The sequence below is a fragment of the Barbus barbus genome (assembly GCF_936440315.1).
Source record: "Barbus barbus genome assembly, chromosome: 15".
NCBI classification, from domain to species: Eukaryota; Metazoa; Chordata; class Actinopteri; order Cypriniformes; family Cyprinidae; genus Barbus; species Barbus barbus.
In genome coordinates this window covers 21,618,693-21,639,183 of record NC_136743.1, presented here as the reverse complement: position 1 = coordinate 21,639,183, position 20,491 = coordinate 21,618,693, and the positions used below count along the sequence as shown (strand labels likewise).

Sequence of the window (20,491 nt, the reverse complement as noted above, 5' to 3'; positions counted from 1 at the left end):
GTTATGTATATTTTAATAATGATGAGGAGCATATTGAGTTTGCTCTTTATCATCTTAGTCCATTATGCCACATTATCCCACGTTTTGCGGTATGGGAGGAAAATACTATATACATATTCATTATATTAATAAACTGTATATTGAATTTGATATTTTAATAACTATCTTAATATATTAAGCCATATTAAGTGTTTATGGTTTTCTGCGGAAGGAAAACACTTAACGAGAAACTGCGCATTGCGTTCATATTCTGCAGTTCTGTAGCCACAGATTTGCGGGTCTTGTCTTTTTCTCCTACAGATAACTTGCAGGACCCTGTTCGTTACTGCACTAAATTAGTTGTAATCGTCTAACCCCCACAGCGTCTCGTCTCCATTGGCAACGCAAGTGACGTCGCAGGTAGCGGAGAGTGCAAGTGACATTGTAATTTAGTTTCTTTTTTCTTGTCTTCATCACCTAGCTACTGTTGTAAAATGTTGATAGATTCAAACAAAAAAATAAATCAACAAATAGAACAAAATAAAAGACTGCAAGTGACGTCACTCGCGGAAGCGGAAGTGTCAGAGTCTGCAGCCAGACCCTTCTCAGGGAAGATGACTCCTTCAGACTAAAAGCAACATTTAAATGCAGCTTGTCATTGTCACCTGATCTGAGTCCAACGTGACCCGCAAGCCAAATTTGGCCATGCCGTCCTCTTTGAGAAGTTTGAGGTGAGGGCACAGGGCCATGCAGAAAGCCCTTGCCACATTCTCAGCGAGTCGGCTGTGGTCCGCAGGATCACTCAGGCCATTGGTCTGGTCCTCACTCTGCAGGAAGAACACCTAAGAAACAACACATTTATATATGGAGTAAAAAGTAGAATTGTATCATTTGAGACAAAAAAGATGTGCTATTGTTCATTTTATATTAGTCTAAAACTACACTGGATCCCACTGAATTTAATTGTATGGACAAAAAAAAAAAAAAAAAAAAAAAGTTTCAGAATATCTTCTTTTGTGTTCGACAGAAGAAAGTCAGTGCTACAGATTTAAATGTCACTACAAGAGATTTCATTAGGTTAAATGAAGATGAATATTAATGTATTAATGTAAAATACCTCTGTCCAACGGATGACTTTCCCATTGGCTTTATACTCCGAGCCATGGAAGATCTTAACGCTGGTGACTGACTCCATGGATTTTCCATCAATGGGGCTGATCACACTGAAAATAAGAAAAGTACACGAATGATAAAAAGAATGATGTTTGTTATGACAGATCAACAGCTAGATGTCTGCACAAGGTTAAAAAAACACATTATTTCCTACATACCGTACATTATTGTTGCTCCTCTCTGCCCCGCCGTTCTGAAACGCATCGATTTTTACAAAGCTCATCGTTCTAAAAAGTGTGGCGTGCTCTGTTCGGCCAGCTATCCAGTGCTTTGTTATTGGCCGAATTTAACGCCTCTTACCTTATTTGGAATATCAGCTTCCATGGCGATACAATACTACAGCGAGATTAAAAGTCTTTCTTTGTGTACACATTTCGGCAGTGTTATGCAAATCTTCCCACACAGTGATGTAGATGAGTCTTAAAGTCCCCATTAATCAATCAAATTAAAGTTTTTTAGTATGAATATGTTAGCCTGAAGTTTACCTATAAGCTAGTCTACTCCAAAACAATGACAAAATTTGCTTTTAGAAGATATAAGCATTCAAGTCTCTCACTTCCGGCAAAATGGATCAAAGATTTTTATGATATCACCCTGCACTTCAGGTTCTCATAAAAGTTTCTGACCAATCAAATGCTCTCTAGAATCCGAAGCGCCCGCCCCCTACACTATAAATAGATGCAGAAGTTGCGGCTGAGATTGGTCACTTAAATATAAATGCACAAACAGCTTGTAACGCTCCAAAGACAAAGGAAAACATGAAATTGCGTGTGTCTCTCTATCTATATCCTACATGAATCTTTTAAAGTTTGCAGCCTGCATTTACTGTTAACAGCTGTACATGATGTGCATTTGATTGAGACCTCAGCAGCACACTCTATTAAACCAGCCTGGATCATTTTCTGATGCGAATGCTCTTAAACTACATTTTAGGCAATGGTGTCCGTGAACTCGTCATGCAAAAGTCTGTTTTAGCAGTCTACTAACCCCTTGTTGACATTGTGGTCATCATCAACCCACTGGATATGGACATGCTCCTGGTTCTCCTCCTGATCAGTTTTCCCACAGGCAATACTGAAATCTTTCATCTCTCTCAGGGCTTGCCTTAAGGTCTCCATCGTTTCAGCTGTAATCTGTACCATCACGCCATCTGAGGCATAAGTATTCAGTGTTACTACCATACATACACAAATCTGCATAATAGTTAACACTTGTAAGAAGAAAGCACTTTAAAATCACTTATTACAAAAAGTACAATTCTGCCCAACTGTTACTTTGGTGAAAAACATTTAGTCATTGTTCCAGAGGGATCAGATGTCCTACATATAGAGAAAGAGGCTGCAAATGTCTTCTGCTGTACCTTCCACAATGCTGGTCTTAGCCAAGTAGCCCGATGAAGACTTTAAAGCCCCGCTGAACACAAAGAAGGAGGCCCCAGTCACTAAAAGAGGGATAAAAGGAAATACATCAAAAACTTACTTTCCTCATACAAAATTGCTCATTCACTTTTGGATAAGTGTCATTTACTACCCTGAAGCATTTTACAGAAAGATTCAAAAACATTTTCAGAGTGCAATAGAATAAAACAGAAGACTGAGACATTAATTTTTGCTTTAAAGGGATATTCTATCCAAAATACACACACACACGCATACTTATACCTGTGTGTGTGTGTATATTATATATAGCTACTGCCAATCCAACAGGGGCAGGTTTATGCAGGAAGCTCAGCTTTCCCAAATGTAAACATCTAAAATGAAAAATAATAATGATTTGTTTTTTCCCCCCACAAATTCAAGTTTCAATTTATTTATAAAGCACAATTAAAAACAACTACAGTTGACCAATGTGCTGTACAATATTGTAAAAACGTGCACAAACCAAGCAAAACATCAGACAACAAACATCGATCACCCCTAGATTTCAATTTTGACTTTGGAACAGTCAACAAACTCTGGTTGGCAGACCTAAGAGTTCTTTCCAGATGATATTCACACAACAAGTCAGAGAGGTAAGGGGGGGCCAGGCCATTTAAACATTTAAAAACAAGCAAAAGCACTTTAAAATCAATTCTAAAGCATACTGGGAGCCAATGTAAAGACGTTTAACCAGTGTTCGTAAATACGAACATATTACTCCTGTGTTAAAGACATGCATTTTGGACGATTTGTAATCTAGATATTGAAGAACTGTTTATTCCCAGATACAGGGAATTACAATAATCAATTCTAGAAGAAATAAAAGCAATGAATTGCCGTTTCAAAGTGCTTAAAAGAAAGGAAAGTCTTCACTTTAGCCAACGTTCTTAACTGATAAAAACTTGACAACTAAATGCAGAAAACGTGGACGGATTCTCGGAATCCAGTTATAAAAACGGAATTTACAGTTTAACACGGAATGTCATGGAATTTGTCAAAGTTTAGATGAATTAAAAGTAGGTCATTACACTTAAATCAAATCACCATATGGACTAGTATCTGTAAATATTAAGCTGCAAAAGTCTATTCAAATATGAATCCTGCATATTCTGTCTCTGTGTGAATGAATGAATGGCAGAGACCACTGTTGCCAACTATCGCGAGACAAATAAGCAACCACAGCTTCAAAAACAAGCCCAATATTTTTTTGATGATTTATTGGATGAATATTATTTATAACCAATAAATGAGCCTGCAACATATTAAACTGAAACCACTCTTTTATCTGAAAAGCAAAAACAGAAGCTATTTTACAGAAATCAGCAAACTGCAACAACAAAACTCATCTCCAATCACGTGAGCAGAACAGGATTGGAGAGATGGAAAAGGAGAAAAACACAAGAGCTTCAAAGGGGAGCTGTAACATAGCCACATATTTATAGCCTAAAATATATTGGGGTCATTCTATGGAAATGTCCATTTTTCTGTCCCTAGCCTTTACAGAAATATTACACTTGAAAAACACTTGGTTACAAATTTTTTAATATATATTTTAAAATGAAACAATGTTATTTGAACAATTGCACCTTCTTGAGCCATCAGTGTGTTTTTAATTAATTCTAAAGAATTTCAAGCACCACAAAACTGCCAAGTACAGAGAGTGCGCTTTATTTTGAGGTCAAAAACAGGTTTTTCTACCATTTAAAATAACGTATACATAACTATTAAATAAATGACAAAAAACTAAATGCCAAATAAATATTATAGGAAAATATATTTAAAAAATACATTAAATTATAATATATAAAAAAATTAAATATTATATTATATAATGTTATTAAAAATTATAAATATTTTTTTTTAAATCATTAAGCTGTCATTTATGTTTATTCGTGAAAAGTCAAAAGGTAATCTAATAATGTGGTCCAAGTTTAAATATAAAAAAATAAATACATTTTAAGACATACCTTGCCATACCAGGCTCTTCGAACCAAATGTATTTACTCTTAGTAGATTAGGATATGATTGTTTTTTTATTACAGCACGTGATAATTAATACATTACAAAAACAATGTAATAATTAGGCTAAAAGAAAGTCATCCCACTCCTCTACATCTACTTCTATCATCGCTTGGATTACAGCGTCGCACGCCTTCTTTTTGAATGTGATATTTCTCCAACGAGGGGGCAGAACATTTGGCAAACTACGCTACGGCACTTATATTATTGCACTGGTTGGCTATTAACTGCGAGCAGACAGTGTGTCAATCAATGCATTGGAGAATACGGCGAACATATAAAGAAACCAAGTTGCTTGTCAGATTTCCCTAACAAGCAACCATTTTTTTTTTTTTAAATAAATAAATAAATAAATATATATATATATATATAAAACTTTATTTTTAAGAAATAATCTCACAATATTTCTTCCATGTTTTAATTGTAATAGTAAATCCCCTTTATTTACAATTTTTTTTTTTTCTTTAATTAAAAGACAAATTAAATTTGGGTGAAACTTGTTTACTGTTTTTTCATACTTTTATTACTTGCGGATAAACTTGAAACACAATTTTAAATAATTATAAAGAATGGCATTGATTTTTGTAGATTTTCTTTTTGTTTGACTTTAATAAATATAGTGTTTTTTAATTAGTATGTTTTTGTGATTTTCTTTGGCACCGAAATTGGTACCAAGAACCGTGGATTTTCACTGGTATCGGTACCGAATACAGACATTTTGGTACCGTGACAACACTACATTCATCACATTATCATGCAAAACTAAGAATTAAAATCATTGTAGTGTGATGATCAAATATAGGTGCGGTGGGTGGCGGACGGATAATTTGAAGCTCAGGTGAAGTTTGAGCTCATCCGCGCATCTCTAAACTACAGTGACCTGGGTCGCCAGTAGCAAACAATGGAGCACGCTCTACTGGACAAACTAAGTAATTACACCATTTAGAAGCATTTCATCTGCGTGATGGCGGCGCTCATCATTTACTCAGTAAAAATGTCTATATGTTCTGTAAAAAAAATTGTTTATATTGGCGGTATTTTATATTTGCCGATACATCTGCGACATATATATATATATATATATATATATCTCAAAGAAAGAAAGAAAATCATAACAGGTTTAAAATGACATGAGGGTGAGCAAATGGCCATAGATTTTTTTCATTTTTGTGTGAATTATCCCTTTAATTTCATTAATCAACAAATTGTGATTACTTTGATGACATTTAAATCAACTGACATTTCTAATTTTCATATATTATCATTCAAAAGTTTGGGGGGCTGGTAATTTTTTTAATGTTTTTGAAGTCTCTAATGCTAACCATTTTTTTGATCAAAGACAAGTACAACAATATGATTGTTAAATATTATTACAATTACAAATAACTGTTGTCCATTTTAAAACCTTTATTCCTGTGATGCTAAAGCAAAATTTTCATCAGCCATTACTGCAGTCTTCAGTGTCACACGATCCTTTAGAAATCATTCCAATATGCTGACTTGCTGCTCAAGAAACATTTCTTATTATCAGTGTTGAACAGTGTACACATTGGGTGAAATCTTTGGGTGCAGCTTTAAGGTTTGATTTTCAAATATCGGTGGCGCACCTTTGCGAGGCTGGTGATGAATACTGATGGCCTGTGTCTGGTAGTTTCCATCGTCATTCTGAACACATACAAGATGGGAATCCGCCCGTTCGTTGAAGCACGCTCCCATTGCCAGCACATGCTCATTAGACTTATTCATTGCCTTCATGAGCTGAGAAAGAAGAAAGCCGAAAAAATGCTTGTCGTGACTTTCCAAAGTTATGCATAATCCTAACACTTAATTATGTTTTTAAGGGTTTATAAAACCTAGATGACTGAATGGCAGCTTCTAAAGACAGTAGAGTAAGACACAAGGCACTCGAGGCTTTAAATAATTTCTTCTATGTCAAAGGTCTGCCACTACAAGTTCTGCTCCGTCAAACGCTTTTTAAACACAAGCTAAATACCAAAAGTCTTCAGCAACTTGAGAAAAGGACACAAGCGTTGTCAATGCTTCACTTGTTCCATGGGACATTTGACATCAATCTGCCATGCTCGCTGTTCCATATAAATCTCAAATACACTTCACATGCATAATATTTTAAATGTGTTGCCACTAATGCTACAGAAATTCAAATAGCTTCTCTGTGGCATGTGCTAGTTTTATTCACCTCATTGTAACGGTTGCTCGGTATCTTGATGCATGTCTTCCTCACTTCCATGTCCACCACCAGCCCCTTCACCACCGGCAAGGTGTACTGGTAGTTACGGAAATCCTGTAGATATGTGAGAAAAGTCAGATGCCCATAAATTACTTGACATGGGTTAAGGCATGTACTAAATGCAGAAGAAGAAGTGAAATTAGAACACTCACTGCCAATAAATTCATAATGGTATGACCAGTCTCTCCAAAAAGGGGTTTTCTGAAGCGAACGCTAAATAGTGGGCAGGGGTAGACTGTAACACAAGTGCAAAAGAACACGCTAAGCCACCAAAACAAGTCATGCTATTCAAATCAGCAGCTCACAATAAGCTCCTTCACACTCCACATAACTGAAAGGCCCCATTATATAATCTGGCAATTACTGTAATGTAAAATCTGGAGCCTGAGTGCCTAACCAGTTCTCATGCACCCAGATAAACATGAGACTAGAACGTACAGTGGATATAAAAAGTCTACACACCCCTGTTAAAAAGAGACCGAGATAAATCATTTCAGAACTTTTTCCACCTTTAAATGTAAACTATAACCTGTACAACTCAATTAAAAAACAAACTGAAATCTATTAGGAAAGGTGGAGTAAAAATAAAAAAATAAAAATAATGTGGTTGCATAAGTGTGCACATCCTTAAACTAATACTTTGTTGAAGCACCTTTTGATTTGATTACACCACTCAGTCTTTTTGGGTATGAGTCTATCAGCATGGCACATCTGGACTTGGCAATATTTGCCCACTCTTCTTTGCAAAAACGCTCCAAATCTGTCAGATTGCGAGGGCATCTCCTGTGCACAGCCCTCTTCAGATCACCCCACAGATTTTCAATCGGATTCAGGTCTGGGCTCTGGCTGGGCCTTTCCAAAACTTGAATCTTCTTCTGGTGAAGCCATTCTTTTGTTGATTTGGATGTGTGCTTTGGGTTGTTGTAGTGCTGAAAGACGAAGTTCCTCTTCATTTTCAGCTTTCTAGCAGAAGCCAGAAGGCTTTGTGCTAAAATTGACTGGTATTTGGAACTCTTCATAATTCCTTCCACCTTGACTAAGGCCCCAGTTCCAGTGTTTATTTTGCCAAACCTTTTAGAATTATGACCAAAATGTTAAACCTTGGTTTCATCAGACCATAACACATTTTCCCACATGCTTTTTGGGAGACTTAAAATGTGTTTTTTTCTTGCCACCCTACCCCATAGCCCAGACATTTGAAGAATATGAGAGATTGTTGTCACATACAGTGGGGCAAATAAGTATTTGATACACTGCCGATTTTTCAAGTTTTCCCACTTACAAAGAATGGAGAGATCTGTAATTTTCATCGTAGGTACACCTTAACTGTGAGAGACAGAATATAAAAAAATAAAAAAAACAAACAGAAAATCACATTGTATGATTTTTGAATAATTAACTTCCATCTTATTGCATGAAATAAGTATTTGATACAATAGAAAAATAGAACTTAATATTTGGTACAGAAACCTGTGTTTACAATTACAGAGGTCAGACATTTCCTGTAGTTCTTGACCAGGTTTGGACACACTGCAGCAGGATTTTGGCTCACTCCTCCATACAGGTCTTCTCCAGATCTTTCAGGTTTTGGGGCTGTCGCTGGGCAACACGGAGTTTCAGCTCCCTCCATAGATTTTCTATTGGGTTCAGGTCTGGAGACTGGCTAGTCCACTCCAGAACCTTGAAATGCTTCTTATGGAGCCACTCCTTAGTTGTCCTTGCTGTGTGTTTGGGGTCATTGTCATGCTGGAAGACCCAGCCACAACCCATCTTCAATGCTCTTACTGAGGGAAGGAGGTTGTTGCCCAAAATCTCGCGATACATGGCCCCATCCATCCTCTCCTCAATACGGTGCAGTTGTCCTGTCCCCTTTGCAGAAAAGCACCCCCAAAACATGATGTTTCCACCCCCATGCTTCACGGTTGGGATGGTGTTCTTGGGATTGTACTCATCCTTCTTCTTCCTCCAAACACAGCGAGTGGAGTTTATATCAAAAACTTCTATTTTGGTTTCATCTGACCACATGACCTTCTCCCATGCCTCCTCTGGATCATCCAGATGGTCTTTGGCAAACTTCAGATGGGCCTGGACACGTTCTGGCTTGAGCAGGGGGACCTTGCGTGCTGCAGGATTTTAATCCATGACGGTGTAGTGTGTTACTAATGGTAACTGTTGAGACTGTGGTCCCAGCTCTCTTCAGGTCATTGACCAGGTCCTCCCATGTAGTTCTAGGCTATCCTTTCTCAGGATCGTTGATACTCCACGAGGCGAGATCTTGCATGGAGCCCCAGTCCGAGGGAGATTGACAGTCATCTTGAATTTCTTCCATTTTCTAATAATTGTGCCAACAGTTGTTGCCTTCTCACCAAGCTGTTTGCCTATTGTCCTGTAGCCCATCCCAGCCTTGTGCAGGTCTACAATTTTGTCCCTAGTGTCCTTAAACAGCTTATTTCACGCAATAAAATGGAAGTTAATTATTTTAAAATCATACAATTTTCATCATACGAAAATCATACGATTTTCTGGATTTTTATTTTTTTATTATGTCTCTCACAGTTGAGGTGTAGCTACGATGAAAATTACTGATCTCTCCATTCTTTGTAAGTGGGACAACTTGAAAAATCGGCAGTGTATCAAATACTTATTTGCCCCCCTGTATACTACACAGCCAGTACTTGCCAGAAATGCCTGCAGCTCATTTAATGTTACTGTAGGCCTCTTGGCAGCCTCCCTGACCAGTTTTCTTCTCATCTTTTCAATTTTGGAGGGACGTCCAGCTCATGGTAATATCACTGTTGTGCCATATTTTCTCCACTTGATGATGACTGTCTTCACTGTGTTCTATGGTTTATCTAATGCCTTGGAAATTATTGTGTACCCTTCTCCTGACTGATAGCTTTTAATATTGAGATCCCTCTGATGCTTTGGAAGCTCTCTGTGGACCATGGCTTTTGCTGTAAGATGCAGAAAATGTCAGGAAAAGCCAACTAGAACAGCTAAACTTTATTTGGGTTTAATCAGAGGCACTTTAAATGATGGCAGGTGTGTACTGACTCCTATTTAACATGAGTTTGAAAATGATTGCTTAATTCTGAACACAGCCATATCCTTAGTTATAAGAGAATGTGCACATTTCTGCAACCACATTATTTTAGTTTTTTTTTTTTTTATTCCCCCTTTCCTAAAAGATTTCAGTTTGTTTTTAATTGAGTTGTACAGCTGAGGATTCATGAGTTGAGAAGCTCAGCGGGAAATACATTGTTAATATATTCCATCTCCACAGGAGGCCGTGCTTACGAATTAGTGCAGAGAAATTCTCTGTGTAAGAAGAATGACATTTTCTGCATTGTAGTTTCTTAAACAGCTCTTCTACAGGCATCAAAAAGAGGCCTTGCATTCTCTATATTCTGTAAATGCACACCTCACCATGTGAAGAGGTCAAATGTAGCAATCAAGATCTTTCAATATTCAACAGCTAAACCATTACAAAGGCCTCAAAATCAACATTAAACCACAAACTCACATCGGTATTCCGCCCCTAGGCGGAGCATAAGTCGGATGGGAAAGACCTTAGCCCAGGGGGTCTCCCACTTCTGCACCAGGATGCCAAAGAGGTAGGGTGGGTTAGGCAACGGCAGGTCCTGCAGGGTCTGGAAGGTGGGGCTAATGTAAAGGAAGCCGCCATGCTCCTTGCTGCCCAGGAAGCTCTGAGTGAAGAAGGAGTGGCCCAGGTGACTTAACACATTTCCTGCACAGAAAGAAATGTGGGATTAGATCAATCTCTACCCCTGTGCTTAAGTTCATGCTTAAGTTACTTCCAAGTAGATAAAAAAATAAAATACATTTGCAACTATTCAGATGGCTAAACTACTTTGCTGAAATATAAGTGCCATAAATTAGTGATGTCAAACAATTAATCATGATTATTCGCATTCAAAATAAAAGTTTTTGTTTACATAATGTGTGTGTGTGTGTATGTATTATGTATATATAAATACAAACACATGCATGTACATATTTAAGAAAAAAATGACAGTACACACACATATTATGTAAAAACCTTATTTTGGATGTGATTAATCGCGATTAATCGTTTGACAGCACTACCATAAATAATAACAATAATGTTGTTGTTATTAATAATAAATTGCATATGTTCCGAACTGCCGTAGTCTAATGGGTATTTAATTATTATTGCATCAAAAAGCAGCAATAAAATAGGATTAAAAATCTACTTTGTATATCACTTATAAGACAAATCATCTGTATCAATATAAAACAATCTCAATTAAAATCTACAATAAAAAGCATCCAAGATGATATTATGTCTATATATTTTATTCACAAGTAGAGTGGTTGCATCCAATTGCAAATTAGCTATTTAAATTTTTCTTTTGCATTTTTATGGTTATTAGTGTATATTTTTGTTAGCTTTGCAACATTTTGCCAGTCTAGTACTATCATTTAGTGAAGAGTTGCTGCTTATATACAATGTAAAGATCCGTGAAATAACATCTGTGGAATTTCTTGAGGGCAAAAAAAAAAGGCAAATTCAAGTGACTAACTTGCATCCAATGAAAATTATAATTTTGAAATCTCGAAATTCCCATTTGTGTGGATTCCTACTGAAGCAGAGCTAAATGTGACTGCTGAAGTCCAAATTAATTTAGGATGTTGACTGTTGACAGTGCATGTTTCACTCCATTAGAATAAAAAAATTCATAAGAGTTCCTCAGCATTAGCCACTACGTACCCTGATGGCCATTTAACCTGGCCAGACAAATAACATTCTTTTACTGAACACATCTGAATTGGCCTCCACAATTTTGGCACACATTCTACATTAGGTTCACAGGGAATGCTTTCAGAGTAAGAAGACATGGGAACTGTTCTGTGGCTGGACCCACTGACCTGAAGTAGGACTGGGTGACAAGAGGATTGTGTCTGGAAAACAATTTCTGCTGAAGTGGATCCTCAATGCCACCGGGGCCAGCAGCCTCATTTTACCTTTAAGAGCCTCTTGGCAGAATGGTCTAATTTTATCTATGTAGGCCTCGCTCTCATTTTGTCTGGACCAGAACGGGCCCCCTGGTGGAGGCGTATCAGTTTACCTGTGAGAGCCTCCCGGTACAGCTGGACGAAGTGGCTCAAGATGTCCTTAGGAATGGTTTTCTCGTCAGGGAGGCACTGTAGAAGCACTACAACCTCCGCCTGGCCCACGACATGCATACCCTTTGTTGTCATATACCAGCACTTCCTATTTACATCTTCACACAAAGATGACACAAAAGACTGTTAGGACTCATGGGAAATGTAGGACATTCCTTGGCATAATGAAGGAAAACCTCACGTTGCTAATGTTCTGCAATTCCACAAAAGAATGACAATAGCCAGGAACCAGTTATGTTCAACTAAATGCTGCAATAAGTGCATTACATTAAATTAATTGCAAGAATTTTAACTAATAAATTGGTTTCTTTAACTTTGGGCATATTTACATAAATTTGTACTGTGTGTAAGAGGTTTATATACACTACCGTTCAAAATTTGGGGTCTGTAAGATTTCTTTTTTTTTATTTTATTTTTTTACATAATTAATATTTGTTCAAAAAGGAAGCATTAAATCGATCAAAAGTGACAGTAAAGACATTCATAATGCTTCAAAAGATTTCTATTTCAAATAAATGCTGTTCTTTTTCCTAAAGTGTTTTCAACATTGATAATATGAAATATTTCTGGAGCAATTAAAATGATTTCTGAAAGATCATGTGACACTGAAGACTGGAGTAATGACTGTTGTAAAATTCAGCTTTATTAATAAATGGCGTTGTAATAAATTACATTTTAAATTGTATTAAAATTGATTTTTTTTTTTAAATTGTAATATTTTGAAATAATACTGCAATTTAAAATAAATATTTCTACTGTATTTTTTGGTCAAAAATAAATGCAGTCTTGGTGAGACTTCTGTCCTAAATCTGTAGCACTTTCTACCATATTAAAATACTTTACCCTAGTAAAGTTTTTTTGTTTTGTTTTTTAAAGGGGAGAGCAGTTTCAGTGAAAATCATGCTAAAGATGAAATGTGTGTAAAGAAGAAAAAAAAAATAATAATTGTATTTTATTGTAATCAAGCTTTAAATTTGTCAAATTATGCAAAAACTGAAAAATTATTACCTTTATTACCTTATTATTTACCTTTTTGGCATTTTACTCCAAACACATTAAAAACAATGATAAAAGTGAAGATTCATTGTTATAGGACAAATTAAATTAAAAAGAATTTGAAAATTGTGTTTTAAGATTTATTATAGATTGTTTTTATATTTCATTTATTTTTCTTTATTAGCTCTAACTATAGGGCCAAACATGCCCACAGTTAAAGAAACACCCATGAACAAATAATTCACAAAAGTCATGCCATTAGCACATTAAACCCTAGAGAACATCTTAGCAAGGAGTGGCTTACTCACAATTGACCAGTTTGACCATGGCCAGCAGGTTGGCATTGAGGACAAACACCAGAGGATCAGGGCCGCCCTCCTCAAGCTGCTGCATCAGCACAATCTCAGAAGGTCTTTCCTCCACAGCATAGTCTGCGGACAAGACACACAATATCAATACTGTAACTATCAATAAATTGATCCATGAATCTATTCTGTTTCCTCTCGTGGTGCAATCCCGATTGATGAACCAACCCAATGAAAGTCCTTTCTTAGCATGAGTGGTGACGACATAAGCAGAAACACAGATCCATGCACAGAGACATGCACAAACACCAATACTCATATTTAAAGGAGTGGAGGCAGCTGAATGGTGAGGATGGGCAAGCACCTGTGATGTGGCCTCCCGTACCTCCTTTGATGCCCGTGGAGATGAGGATGGGAGGAAGTCCGTCCTCTGGGATCAGACTGAGAGAACTGCCCACAGGGCTGGCGGTCGGGGCTCCAGTGGCACGGGCCGCCTATGGCAGGGGAGGAGACAGAAACATATGCCGCAACATAACACAGCCATCTCAGGATAACAATCACGTCCAGAAACAAGCTTGTGCCTGTAAAACTCCATATTATAGATGATTCAAAAACAGTTTACTGAGTTTGAATGTGATAAAGCAAATTGTCACCTCAGAAGCATTGGCTCCTGAGGATTTGTTTGAGTACTGGGACGCTGCCACAGGCTGTGTGGGGTTGGGGTTTGCCGCCGGCCCTTTAGAAGAGTCTGTAGCTTCCCCATTGGGTAAAATGCCGTCAGCAAACCAAACCCTTCTTTGCTCTCGAGGAACAGAGCCTGGAAGTACACACACACACACACACACACACACAGTGAGGCTTATGAATAGCTAACTCTGGACGATAAACAGCATGAAAAGCAGTGTTCAAATTTAGAGTGGAGTTGAGGGATCAGTCGCATATAAGAACAAACCATTGCTCTGCAATCAGCCGGTACAAATTGGTACAATTTTGTCTGTACCAATGTACAAACAAAAAAAAGATGCTGAGACATTTCTGAAAATATTTTCTTTTATGTTGCACAGAAGAAATTCATACAGGTTTGAATCGACATGAGGGCGAGTAAACAATGACTGAATTTTAGGGAATGACAACAGTAGAAGATAGTGCATGATAAGGTGAACAGACTAAAGAGACCTATAATGAAGTTTAGTGGTTGGGGACTCACAAAGTGCCTTAACACAATTTGAACACTGCTGAAAAGTCGAAATCAGCAATCCACAAATTAAAAACGATTTTGGCAATATCCTACAAACTTTACCTTCAGACCCTGGCTGTTTCAGGACACCAACAGGCACCATGACAGTTGGGGGTGGGGAGCTGAGTGCTCCTGATGCCTGGGCTTGCTGCAGAGGCGGAATAGTGGAGCAGTACTCAGCTGGGTTGTTGGGATTTGGGCTCTGGTTGCAGCCTCCTCCCATGTTCTCCCATGCTTGAGCTAATAAGAAAGATGGAGAGTTCAAAAGGATCTGGTTATTCACATAGTAAAACTCATTTAAAAAGGTTAACTGGTTAATTTCTTTATTAAAAAAAAAAGACATGACTCCTGTGAAGTGATTCAATCTGGGAAATTCTGAGGTACAAAAACTCCCAGTATATAGAGGGAAATGTATAACTATTATATCACTCACTAGTTTCATATCACTCACCATTCATAAGTGCACGGTGGCAGGTAACACAAACCCTGGCTTCTTTCCTGTCCATGTACATCAGCCTGCTTTTCAGACTACAACAGGCAGCACAGAACACCTGGCCAAACACACACCACAAACAAAATGATAGAAACTATGATATAGAAGCTTTGATAGAAACAACACCAGAAAATGAGACATAATAACAAAACATTGGAAAGAAGCTACATGAATCAGTCATTAACCGGTTCTCAGAACAGACGAAGTGGTCTAGAACAATCACACTTCTGTCAGATTAAACCATTTTCCACCACAGCTACATTTCATTTTCACTCTGTTCTTTCCAGCCCATATCTGTGAAAATGTCATCAACGATGCAGCAGTTTATCACCAAGGGAAATTAAGGCGTTATTCCAGCAGTCTTGCAGCTATTTTAAGTGCTGCATCGACAACCATTTCTCCCTGAAGGATTTTGACAGTTTCACGGGTTTGGAGCTCCCCAACAATTACCCATACTTTCTTTCATTCTCTCATTCAAGTCTTGCAGCTTGAGTTTGGTCAAGGAGGTCACATCTGACTTTTCAAAATTCCAAAATTTTGCCCTTTTCTGTCGAGGGTCTGTCACGTTTACTTATTAAGAATGAAAGAGGGTGCAACAGATAAAATTAATTAAGTGTAATGCAAAATATTTACAGATAAAATGAGAAAGCACAAACAGATTGGTCTGCAGTTGATTGGACAAACTTGAATTTTGCTTGAGCTTTCAACTTGCCAGAAGCCAATATCAAATTGATTTTTCATTTCTGATGAAAACGCAAGTGGTGCTTACCTATGCACCGCCAAAAGGCAAGGGTGTTGTGGCCTGTTGCCAGTGTGGTGGTTTTCAAGCATGTTGCTTGAGTAGTTTTGGTGGTTACTTAGCCAAGCCAAAAGAGATCAATCTTATCTTAAGCCTGATTGCTTAGAAAAGTAACATCACACCTCAAAAATTTGTGTAAATTAAGAAATCATGTACCTTGCCACAAACGAGTTACAGCATGTTAGTTAAATAAGGGATTTGAATAAACTTGTCTTAAACACCACAATAATAAACAATAGGCTTTACCTTGCCACAAGCCCGACAATGATGTCTTCTTTTAGTAAAGGTGAACTTGACCTCGCACTTCATGCAAACGGGTGCTTGGGAGTCAGGAACCCAAACAGGAGCCACTTCCCCCAAAGAGTTGAAGGGTTTCTTCAATTGCTGTCCTGCCTGAAGGTCATTGTCTGGACTCTCAGAAGGGATGAGTAAGCCTGAAGAGCTATCTCCATGCTCTCCATTCATTTGAACGACCCCAGACTCAGTTGCTCCACAAGACGCCTCGAGGCCTCCTGTCCTACTCTGTGGCTCCAGGTTCTTGTTCTTGCCGGTGGAGCCAAATTCATTCTGGACTTGGCTTGAGAAAGGCTGGGGAATCTGCAGCTTCAGACTGACAGGCTGTTTAGGGCGGGCACCACCGTAGGGAACGCTGACAGGCTGCAGTCGGCTGTTGTTGAGTTTGCCCATTCTGCCAGATTCCAGTCCTCGAACTGAATCACAACACTCTTGTTTGCTTTCCTCCATTTCTTTTTCCTCCATCACAAAGTCCTCCTTTGAAGGGACCGCTGACTGGCTTTGCGCACCTCCACCATGATCCACAATTAGACCATTGGACATGGACTTCTCCGCCCCTGATGATTCAGACTCTTTGTGCATTCCCTCGTGGTCACTCTCTATCGTTTTCTCTTTCTCTTCCTGATTTGACACCCAGGTGTCTTTCCCTGCACTTTCATTCTCAACTATTCCACCATTTTGACAGGCACCCTCATGATTCTCCCTCTCACAATCCAGTTCTCCGCCACCATTCACTGATTTGTGCAAAACTGCTTCCCCTTTCTGGGGATTACTTCCTTCTGGAAATACCAGATTACAGTCCCTCATTCTGACCTCACGGACAAGTGAACCACTGTCAGACTGGCTTGCCTCCATCTTAACACCATTATTCAAAACTGGTGGCCCATTCCCACATTCTTCCTCGAGAACAGTGAAATCTTGAAGACCACCACCACTTCCCTCATCAGTACCATTCTGCTCCACCTTAAACTCTCGGGGACCAATGTCCTTAACACTTTGCTCATTCGTAACAGTTTGACATTTCTCATCTTCGCTGACCGGAAGAACGTCAGTCCGGTCGCTCAGATCAGGACTAGATGGATAACCATTTTCCAGCACCACTCTGTTGGAGGACGGCAAGTCTGGCAACTGCCCATCAGTGCTCACCAGCTTGCCAATGTTGGGCTGGGGCAGAGGAGGACTGTGAACATCTGCTGGCCGTTCTTCACTCCTGCCCTCTGGCTGCTGCCGCACCCCCTGTTTCCCATCTAACCTGGTGACCTCAGCCAAAGAGGGGCCGTCTGACGTCTGGGCATCTAGAAGCGGCTTGAAACTGATAGGGCTGTCCCTTGGGCTGAGGTCGGAGTGGGTCAGTGCTGGATTCAGGGAAAGGAGGTGTGATGGCGGGGCGAGAATCTGGGTCCACTTGGCATCCGAGAGAGTCGGTGTGTCCGTTTCATCTGAAAGGATGAGGAGAGAGATCATTAGCTTCCTTTTAGAGAAGACTGAAACAAACTGATAAATTGAAAAATAAGGCCAGGCTAGACTGGAAAATGTTAAGGAAGTAGGCCAATCTGGGCATTGCCTTGGGATCCATCTGTCAAACTGACACATGAATGCTTTGGAATATGGGCATGCATTCCTTTTCTATTACATGCATCAAAGCATACACACACACTGCTCTCCCTGCTTATTCGCCTTTCTTCTGGGGCCGTTTAATGGTTTAGAGTCACCTTTCACCCCCATTAATCTGTCAAGATTAGTGTCGGCGAGGGGATATACATTCGTTCCACCGTTCAGTGGCGACACTAAGAGGGTGGCTGTGTATGAGGCAAGTCTGTGCGGCTTTTAATGTCCTTTGTGATATACAGGACGAAGCAATCAATACATTTCAAACAGTCAATTTTATGTGGTTGTGCACCAGGAGCAGTTGTTCTACTTAACCCAGAACTGTGAACAAAATAAAACTAATTGCAACATCCTGCTATAACTCAAATGCACATGCAACCTTAACCTTGTAAATTACATGTGCTTGACTACGTGACACCAATTAAACAGTGTTCAAGAAAATCAGGGAGAGGCAGCAGTCCTGAGGGGAAATGCTAATTCAATTGACCCCATTTACACTACAGACTGCTGCCACCAGCACAGCTACCTGCTCGTGCTAGCCATGCTGTGTGCAGTTCAACCCAAGCGGCAACGTCAAACATTTGTTCTACTTCTGTCGGCACCTGTGTTACTCTGTGTTCAGTTCATTATGCTCTAATTCACCTGACTATGTGGGTTAGCTGAAGAGATATAAATGTGCTGAGACATACCCCCTTTCCACCAGCTGGAACCAGGTGCTAGTTCAGAGCCGGTGCTATAGCCGGTTCTTAGTTGGTTCGTCTGGCGAGCCCTTTAAGAACCGGTTGCTTTTCCACAGGCTAGAGAGCCAATACAGAGCCATGTCTTACGTCACAATACGTTTCATGTTTCGGTTCACTAGCGCAGCCCAACAGGCTTGTTCGAGGTGCATCAGCGCCACGCCACGCAGACCGATCGATCAATCGGGACACAACACACTAAAGCACCACGAGAGCGATCCAAAAGCATAAAGAGCAGTCTGCTTTCCAATCGCTCCCGTAGCACCCCGACGCCTCAAACCGCGCAGGGCCGATCCATCCCGAACAAGCCTAAACAAACTATCAGCAATGGCGGACGTTGCGTTGCTATTGATGTTCATGGCTTTGCGAACCTACATCGGCATCCAAACACGGCGAATCAAACGTGTTCGCGTTTAGCTGCTATTTCAAATATGGCGGTCCACGTTTCTGTTCCGTCTTGTTGGTCACGGTAACCCCGCCCCCAGCCCCTGACGCAAGCGGTTCTTCCTTCTAGCCCAGAAATGTTTTGGTGCTACTTACGAACCGCTTTTCCTGGTTCAGAGCTGGTGCTTTGGGTGTCTAAAAACAAAGAACCGGTTTGAAACTAGGCTCTGGCTCCGAACCAGCACTGGAACTGCCTTGGTGGAAAAGGGGTAACAGAGTACCTTTTGTTCTGTCTAAAATTACAGAAGTATGCCCTCAGAACACCTCAAGACTGTCAGAGCTTTATTCTTTTTTATTCTAAGCATTCTCTTACCTTCGTTCTGTTCAAACTCGTCCAGCACCTTGTCCAAGTTAAAGGCTTCAGCCTGAAAGTAATTCTCCATGGGTCATGAAACTCCACCCTGCCAACTTCCGTGTGAACCTGAAATGGAATTTGCCTTTTTCATGAGCACATAAATACAATATTTTCCACATGCACCAGTAATACAGAGCGCTAACAAGGTAAAACAACTACAATTAAAGCTGCAAGCAGCGATGAAAGGGCCCTTGCACCCGGGCTCACTCACTAGGAAAATAGCGAACAGCGGGCAATATGCTTTGAAAGTTGTAAATATAGGAGGAATATATCAAAGTAATTTATATGTGCCAAATTTCCTGTTGCCAGCAGGTGGCACTATGATTATAACTGAATATTGGCCTTAAGATGTGTTAAGGCCAGGACTCTTATAAAATGTGTGAGGTTTGGGGCAGATCGGTTAGTGTTTAAGTTAGTGTGAAACAAGTGATTTCCTGTTGCCAGCAGGTGGGGCTAAAATTTTAAATGAATATTGGTCTTTATTTGTAATTAGACCAGGACTATTATAAAACATGTGGGGCAGACTGAGCAATGTATGCATGAGTTACAACAACTTCCTGCTTGATGGCCTTAATAGCATGATTTAGCACTTAGCTAAGTGTTGCTAGCATGTTTGAACATGTTTCTAACATTTTTAACACACAATGGCATATTTTACTGTGTCGCTAATAGTGCATCACACTGTTAAGCATGTCACTTCCTATTGATAGTAGGTGGCGCTATGACTAATCTGGGTATGTAGATGTGTTCAGGCCAGGACTCTCATCAAACATTTTAAGTTTCAGGCAGATTGGACACTGCATGCATGAGTTACATCAAATTCCTCTTTCACTGCATTAATAGCATGCTTTAACATTTAGCTAAGTGTTGCTAGTATGTTTTAGTATGTTTCTAGCATGGTGCCAGTCTATTTAACACTCGCTGACGCTTTTTAATATGTTCCTAGGAGTCAATAACAGTGTTAACCATGACACTTCCTGTTGCCAGCAGGTGGCAATATGACTATAACTGAATATGGGCAAGTAGATGTGTTCAGGACTTAACTCCTATCAAACGTGTGAAATTTGGGGCAGATCGGACATTGCTTGCCTGAGTTACAGCAACTTCCTGTTTCATGGCAAAACATCAAATTTTGTCAGACCGCCAGGGACACGCCCTATAATGAAAACTCAAGATCTTCGCAATTTAACGTCACAAAGACCTTATGATAGCCCTCA

The 20,491-nt window shown here is 39.4% G+C and overlaps 1 protein-coding gene across 3 annotated transcripts in view; it reads right to left on the bottom strand.

The window, feature by feature from the left end:
• LOC306881204 (zinc finger FYVE domain-containing protein 9-like) overlaps window positions 1-20,491 on the bottom strand; it is a 35,476-nt gene that overhangs the window by 3,666 nt on the left and 11,319 nt on the right. For 2 of the 3 annotated variants that reach the window (XR_013785130.1, XM_079435156.1), the window contains exons 3-18: window positions 19,233-19,340; window positions 16,083-17,569; window positions 14,996-15,095; window positions 14,608-14,784; window positions 13,961-14,124; window positions 13,672-13,801; window positions 13,311-13,433; window positions 11,949-12,104; window positions 10,361-10,585; window positions 6,990-7,072; window positions 6,787-6,891; window positions 6,197-6,347; window positions 2,513-2,593; window positions 2,140-2,302; window positions 1,097-1,202; window positions 645-821 (exon numbers count right to left, since the gene is read on the bottom strand). Coding sequence is in view for 2 of the 3 variants with exons in the window: in XM_079435156.1 (XP_079291282.1) it covers window positions 645-821; window positions 1,097-1,202; window positions 2,140-2,302; window positions 2,513-2,593; window positions 6,197-6,347; window positions 6,787-6,891; window positions 6,990-7,072; window positions 10,361-10,585; window positions 11,949-12,104; window positions 13,311-13,433; window positions 13,672-13,801; window positions 13,961-14,124; window positions 14,608-14,784; window positions 14,996-15,095; window positions 16,083-17,569; window positions 19,233-19,302 (3,498 nt within the window). In the remaining variant the exon portion in view is untranslated. The remainder of the gene's footprint in view (window positions 1-644; window positions 822-1,096; window positions 1,203-2,139; window positions 2,303-2,512; window positions 2,594-6,196; window positions 6,348-6,786; window positions 6,892-6,989; window positions 7,073-10,360; window positions 10,586-11,948; window positions 12,105-13,310; window positions 13,434-13,671; window positions 13,802-13,960; window positions 14,125-14,607; window positions 14,785-14,995; window positions 15,096-16,082; window positions 17,570-19,232; window positions 19,341-20,491) is intronic. The other variant, XM_079435157.1, reaches the window with a different exon arrangement.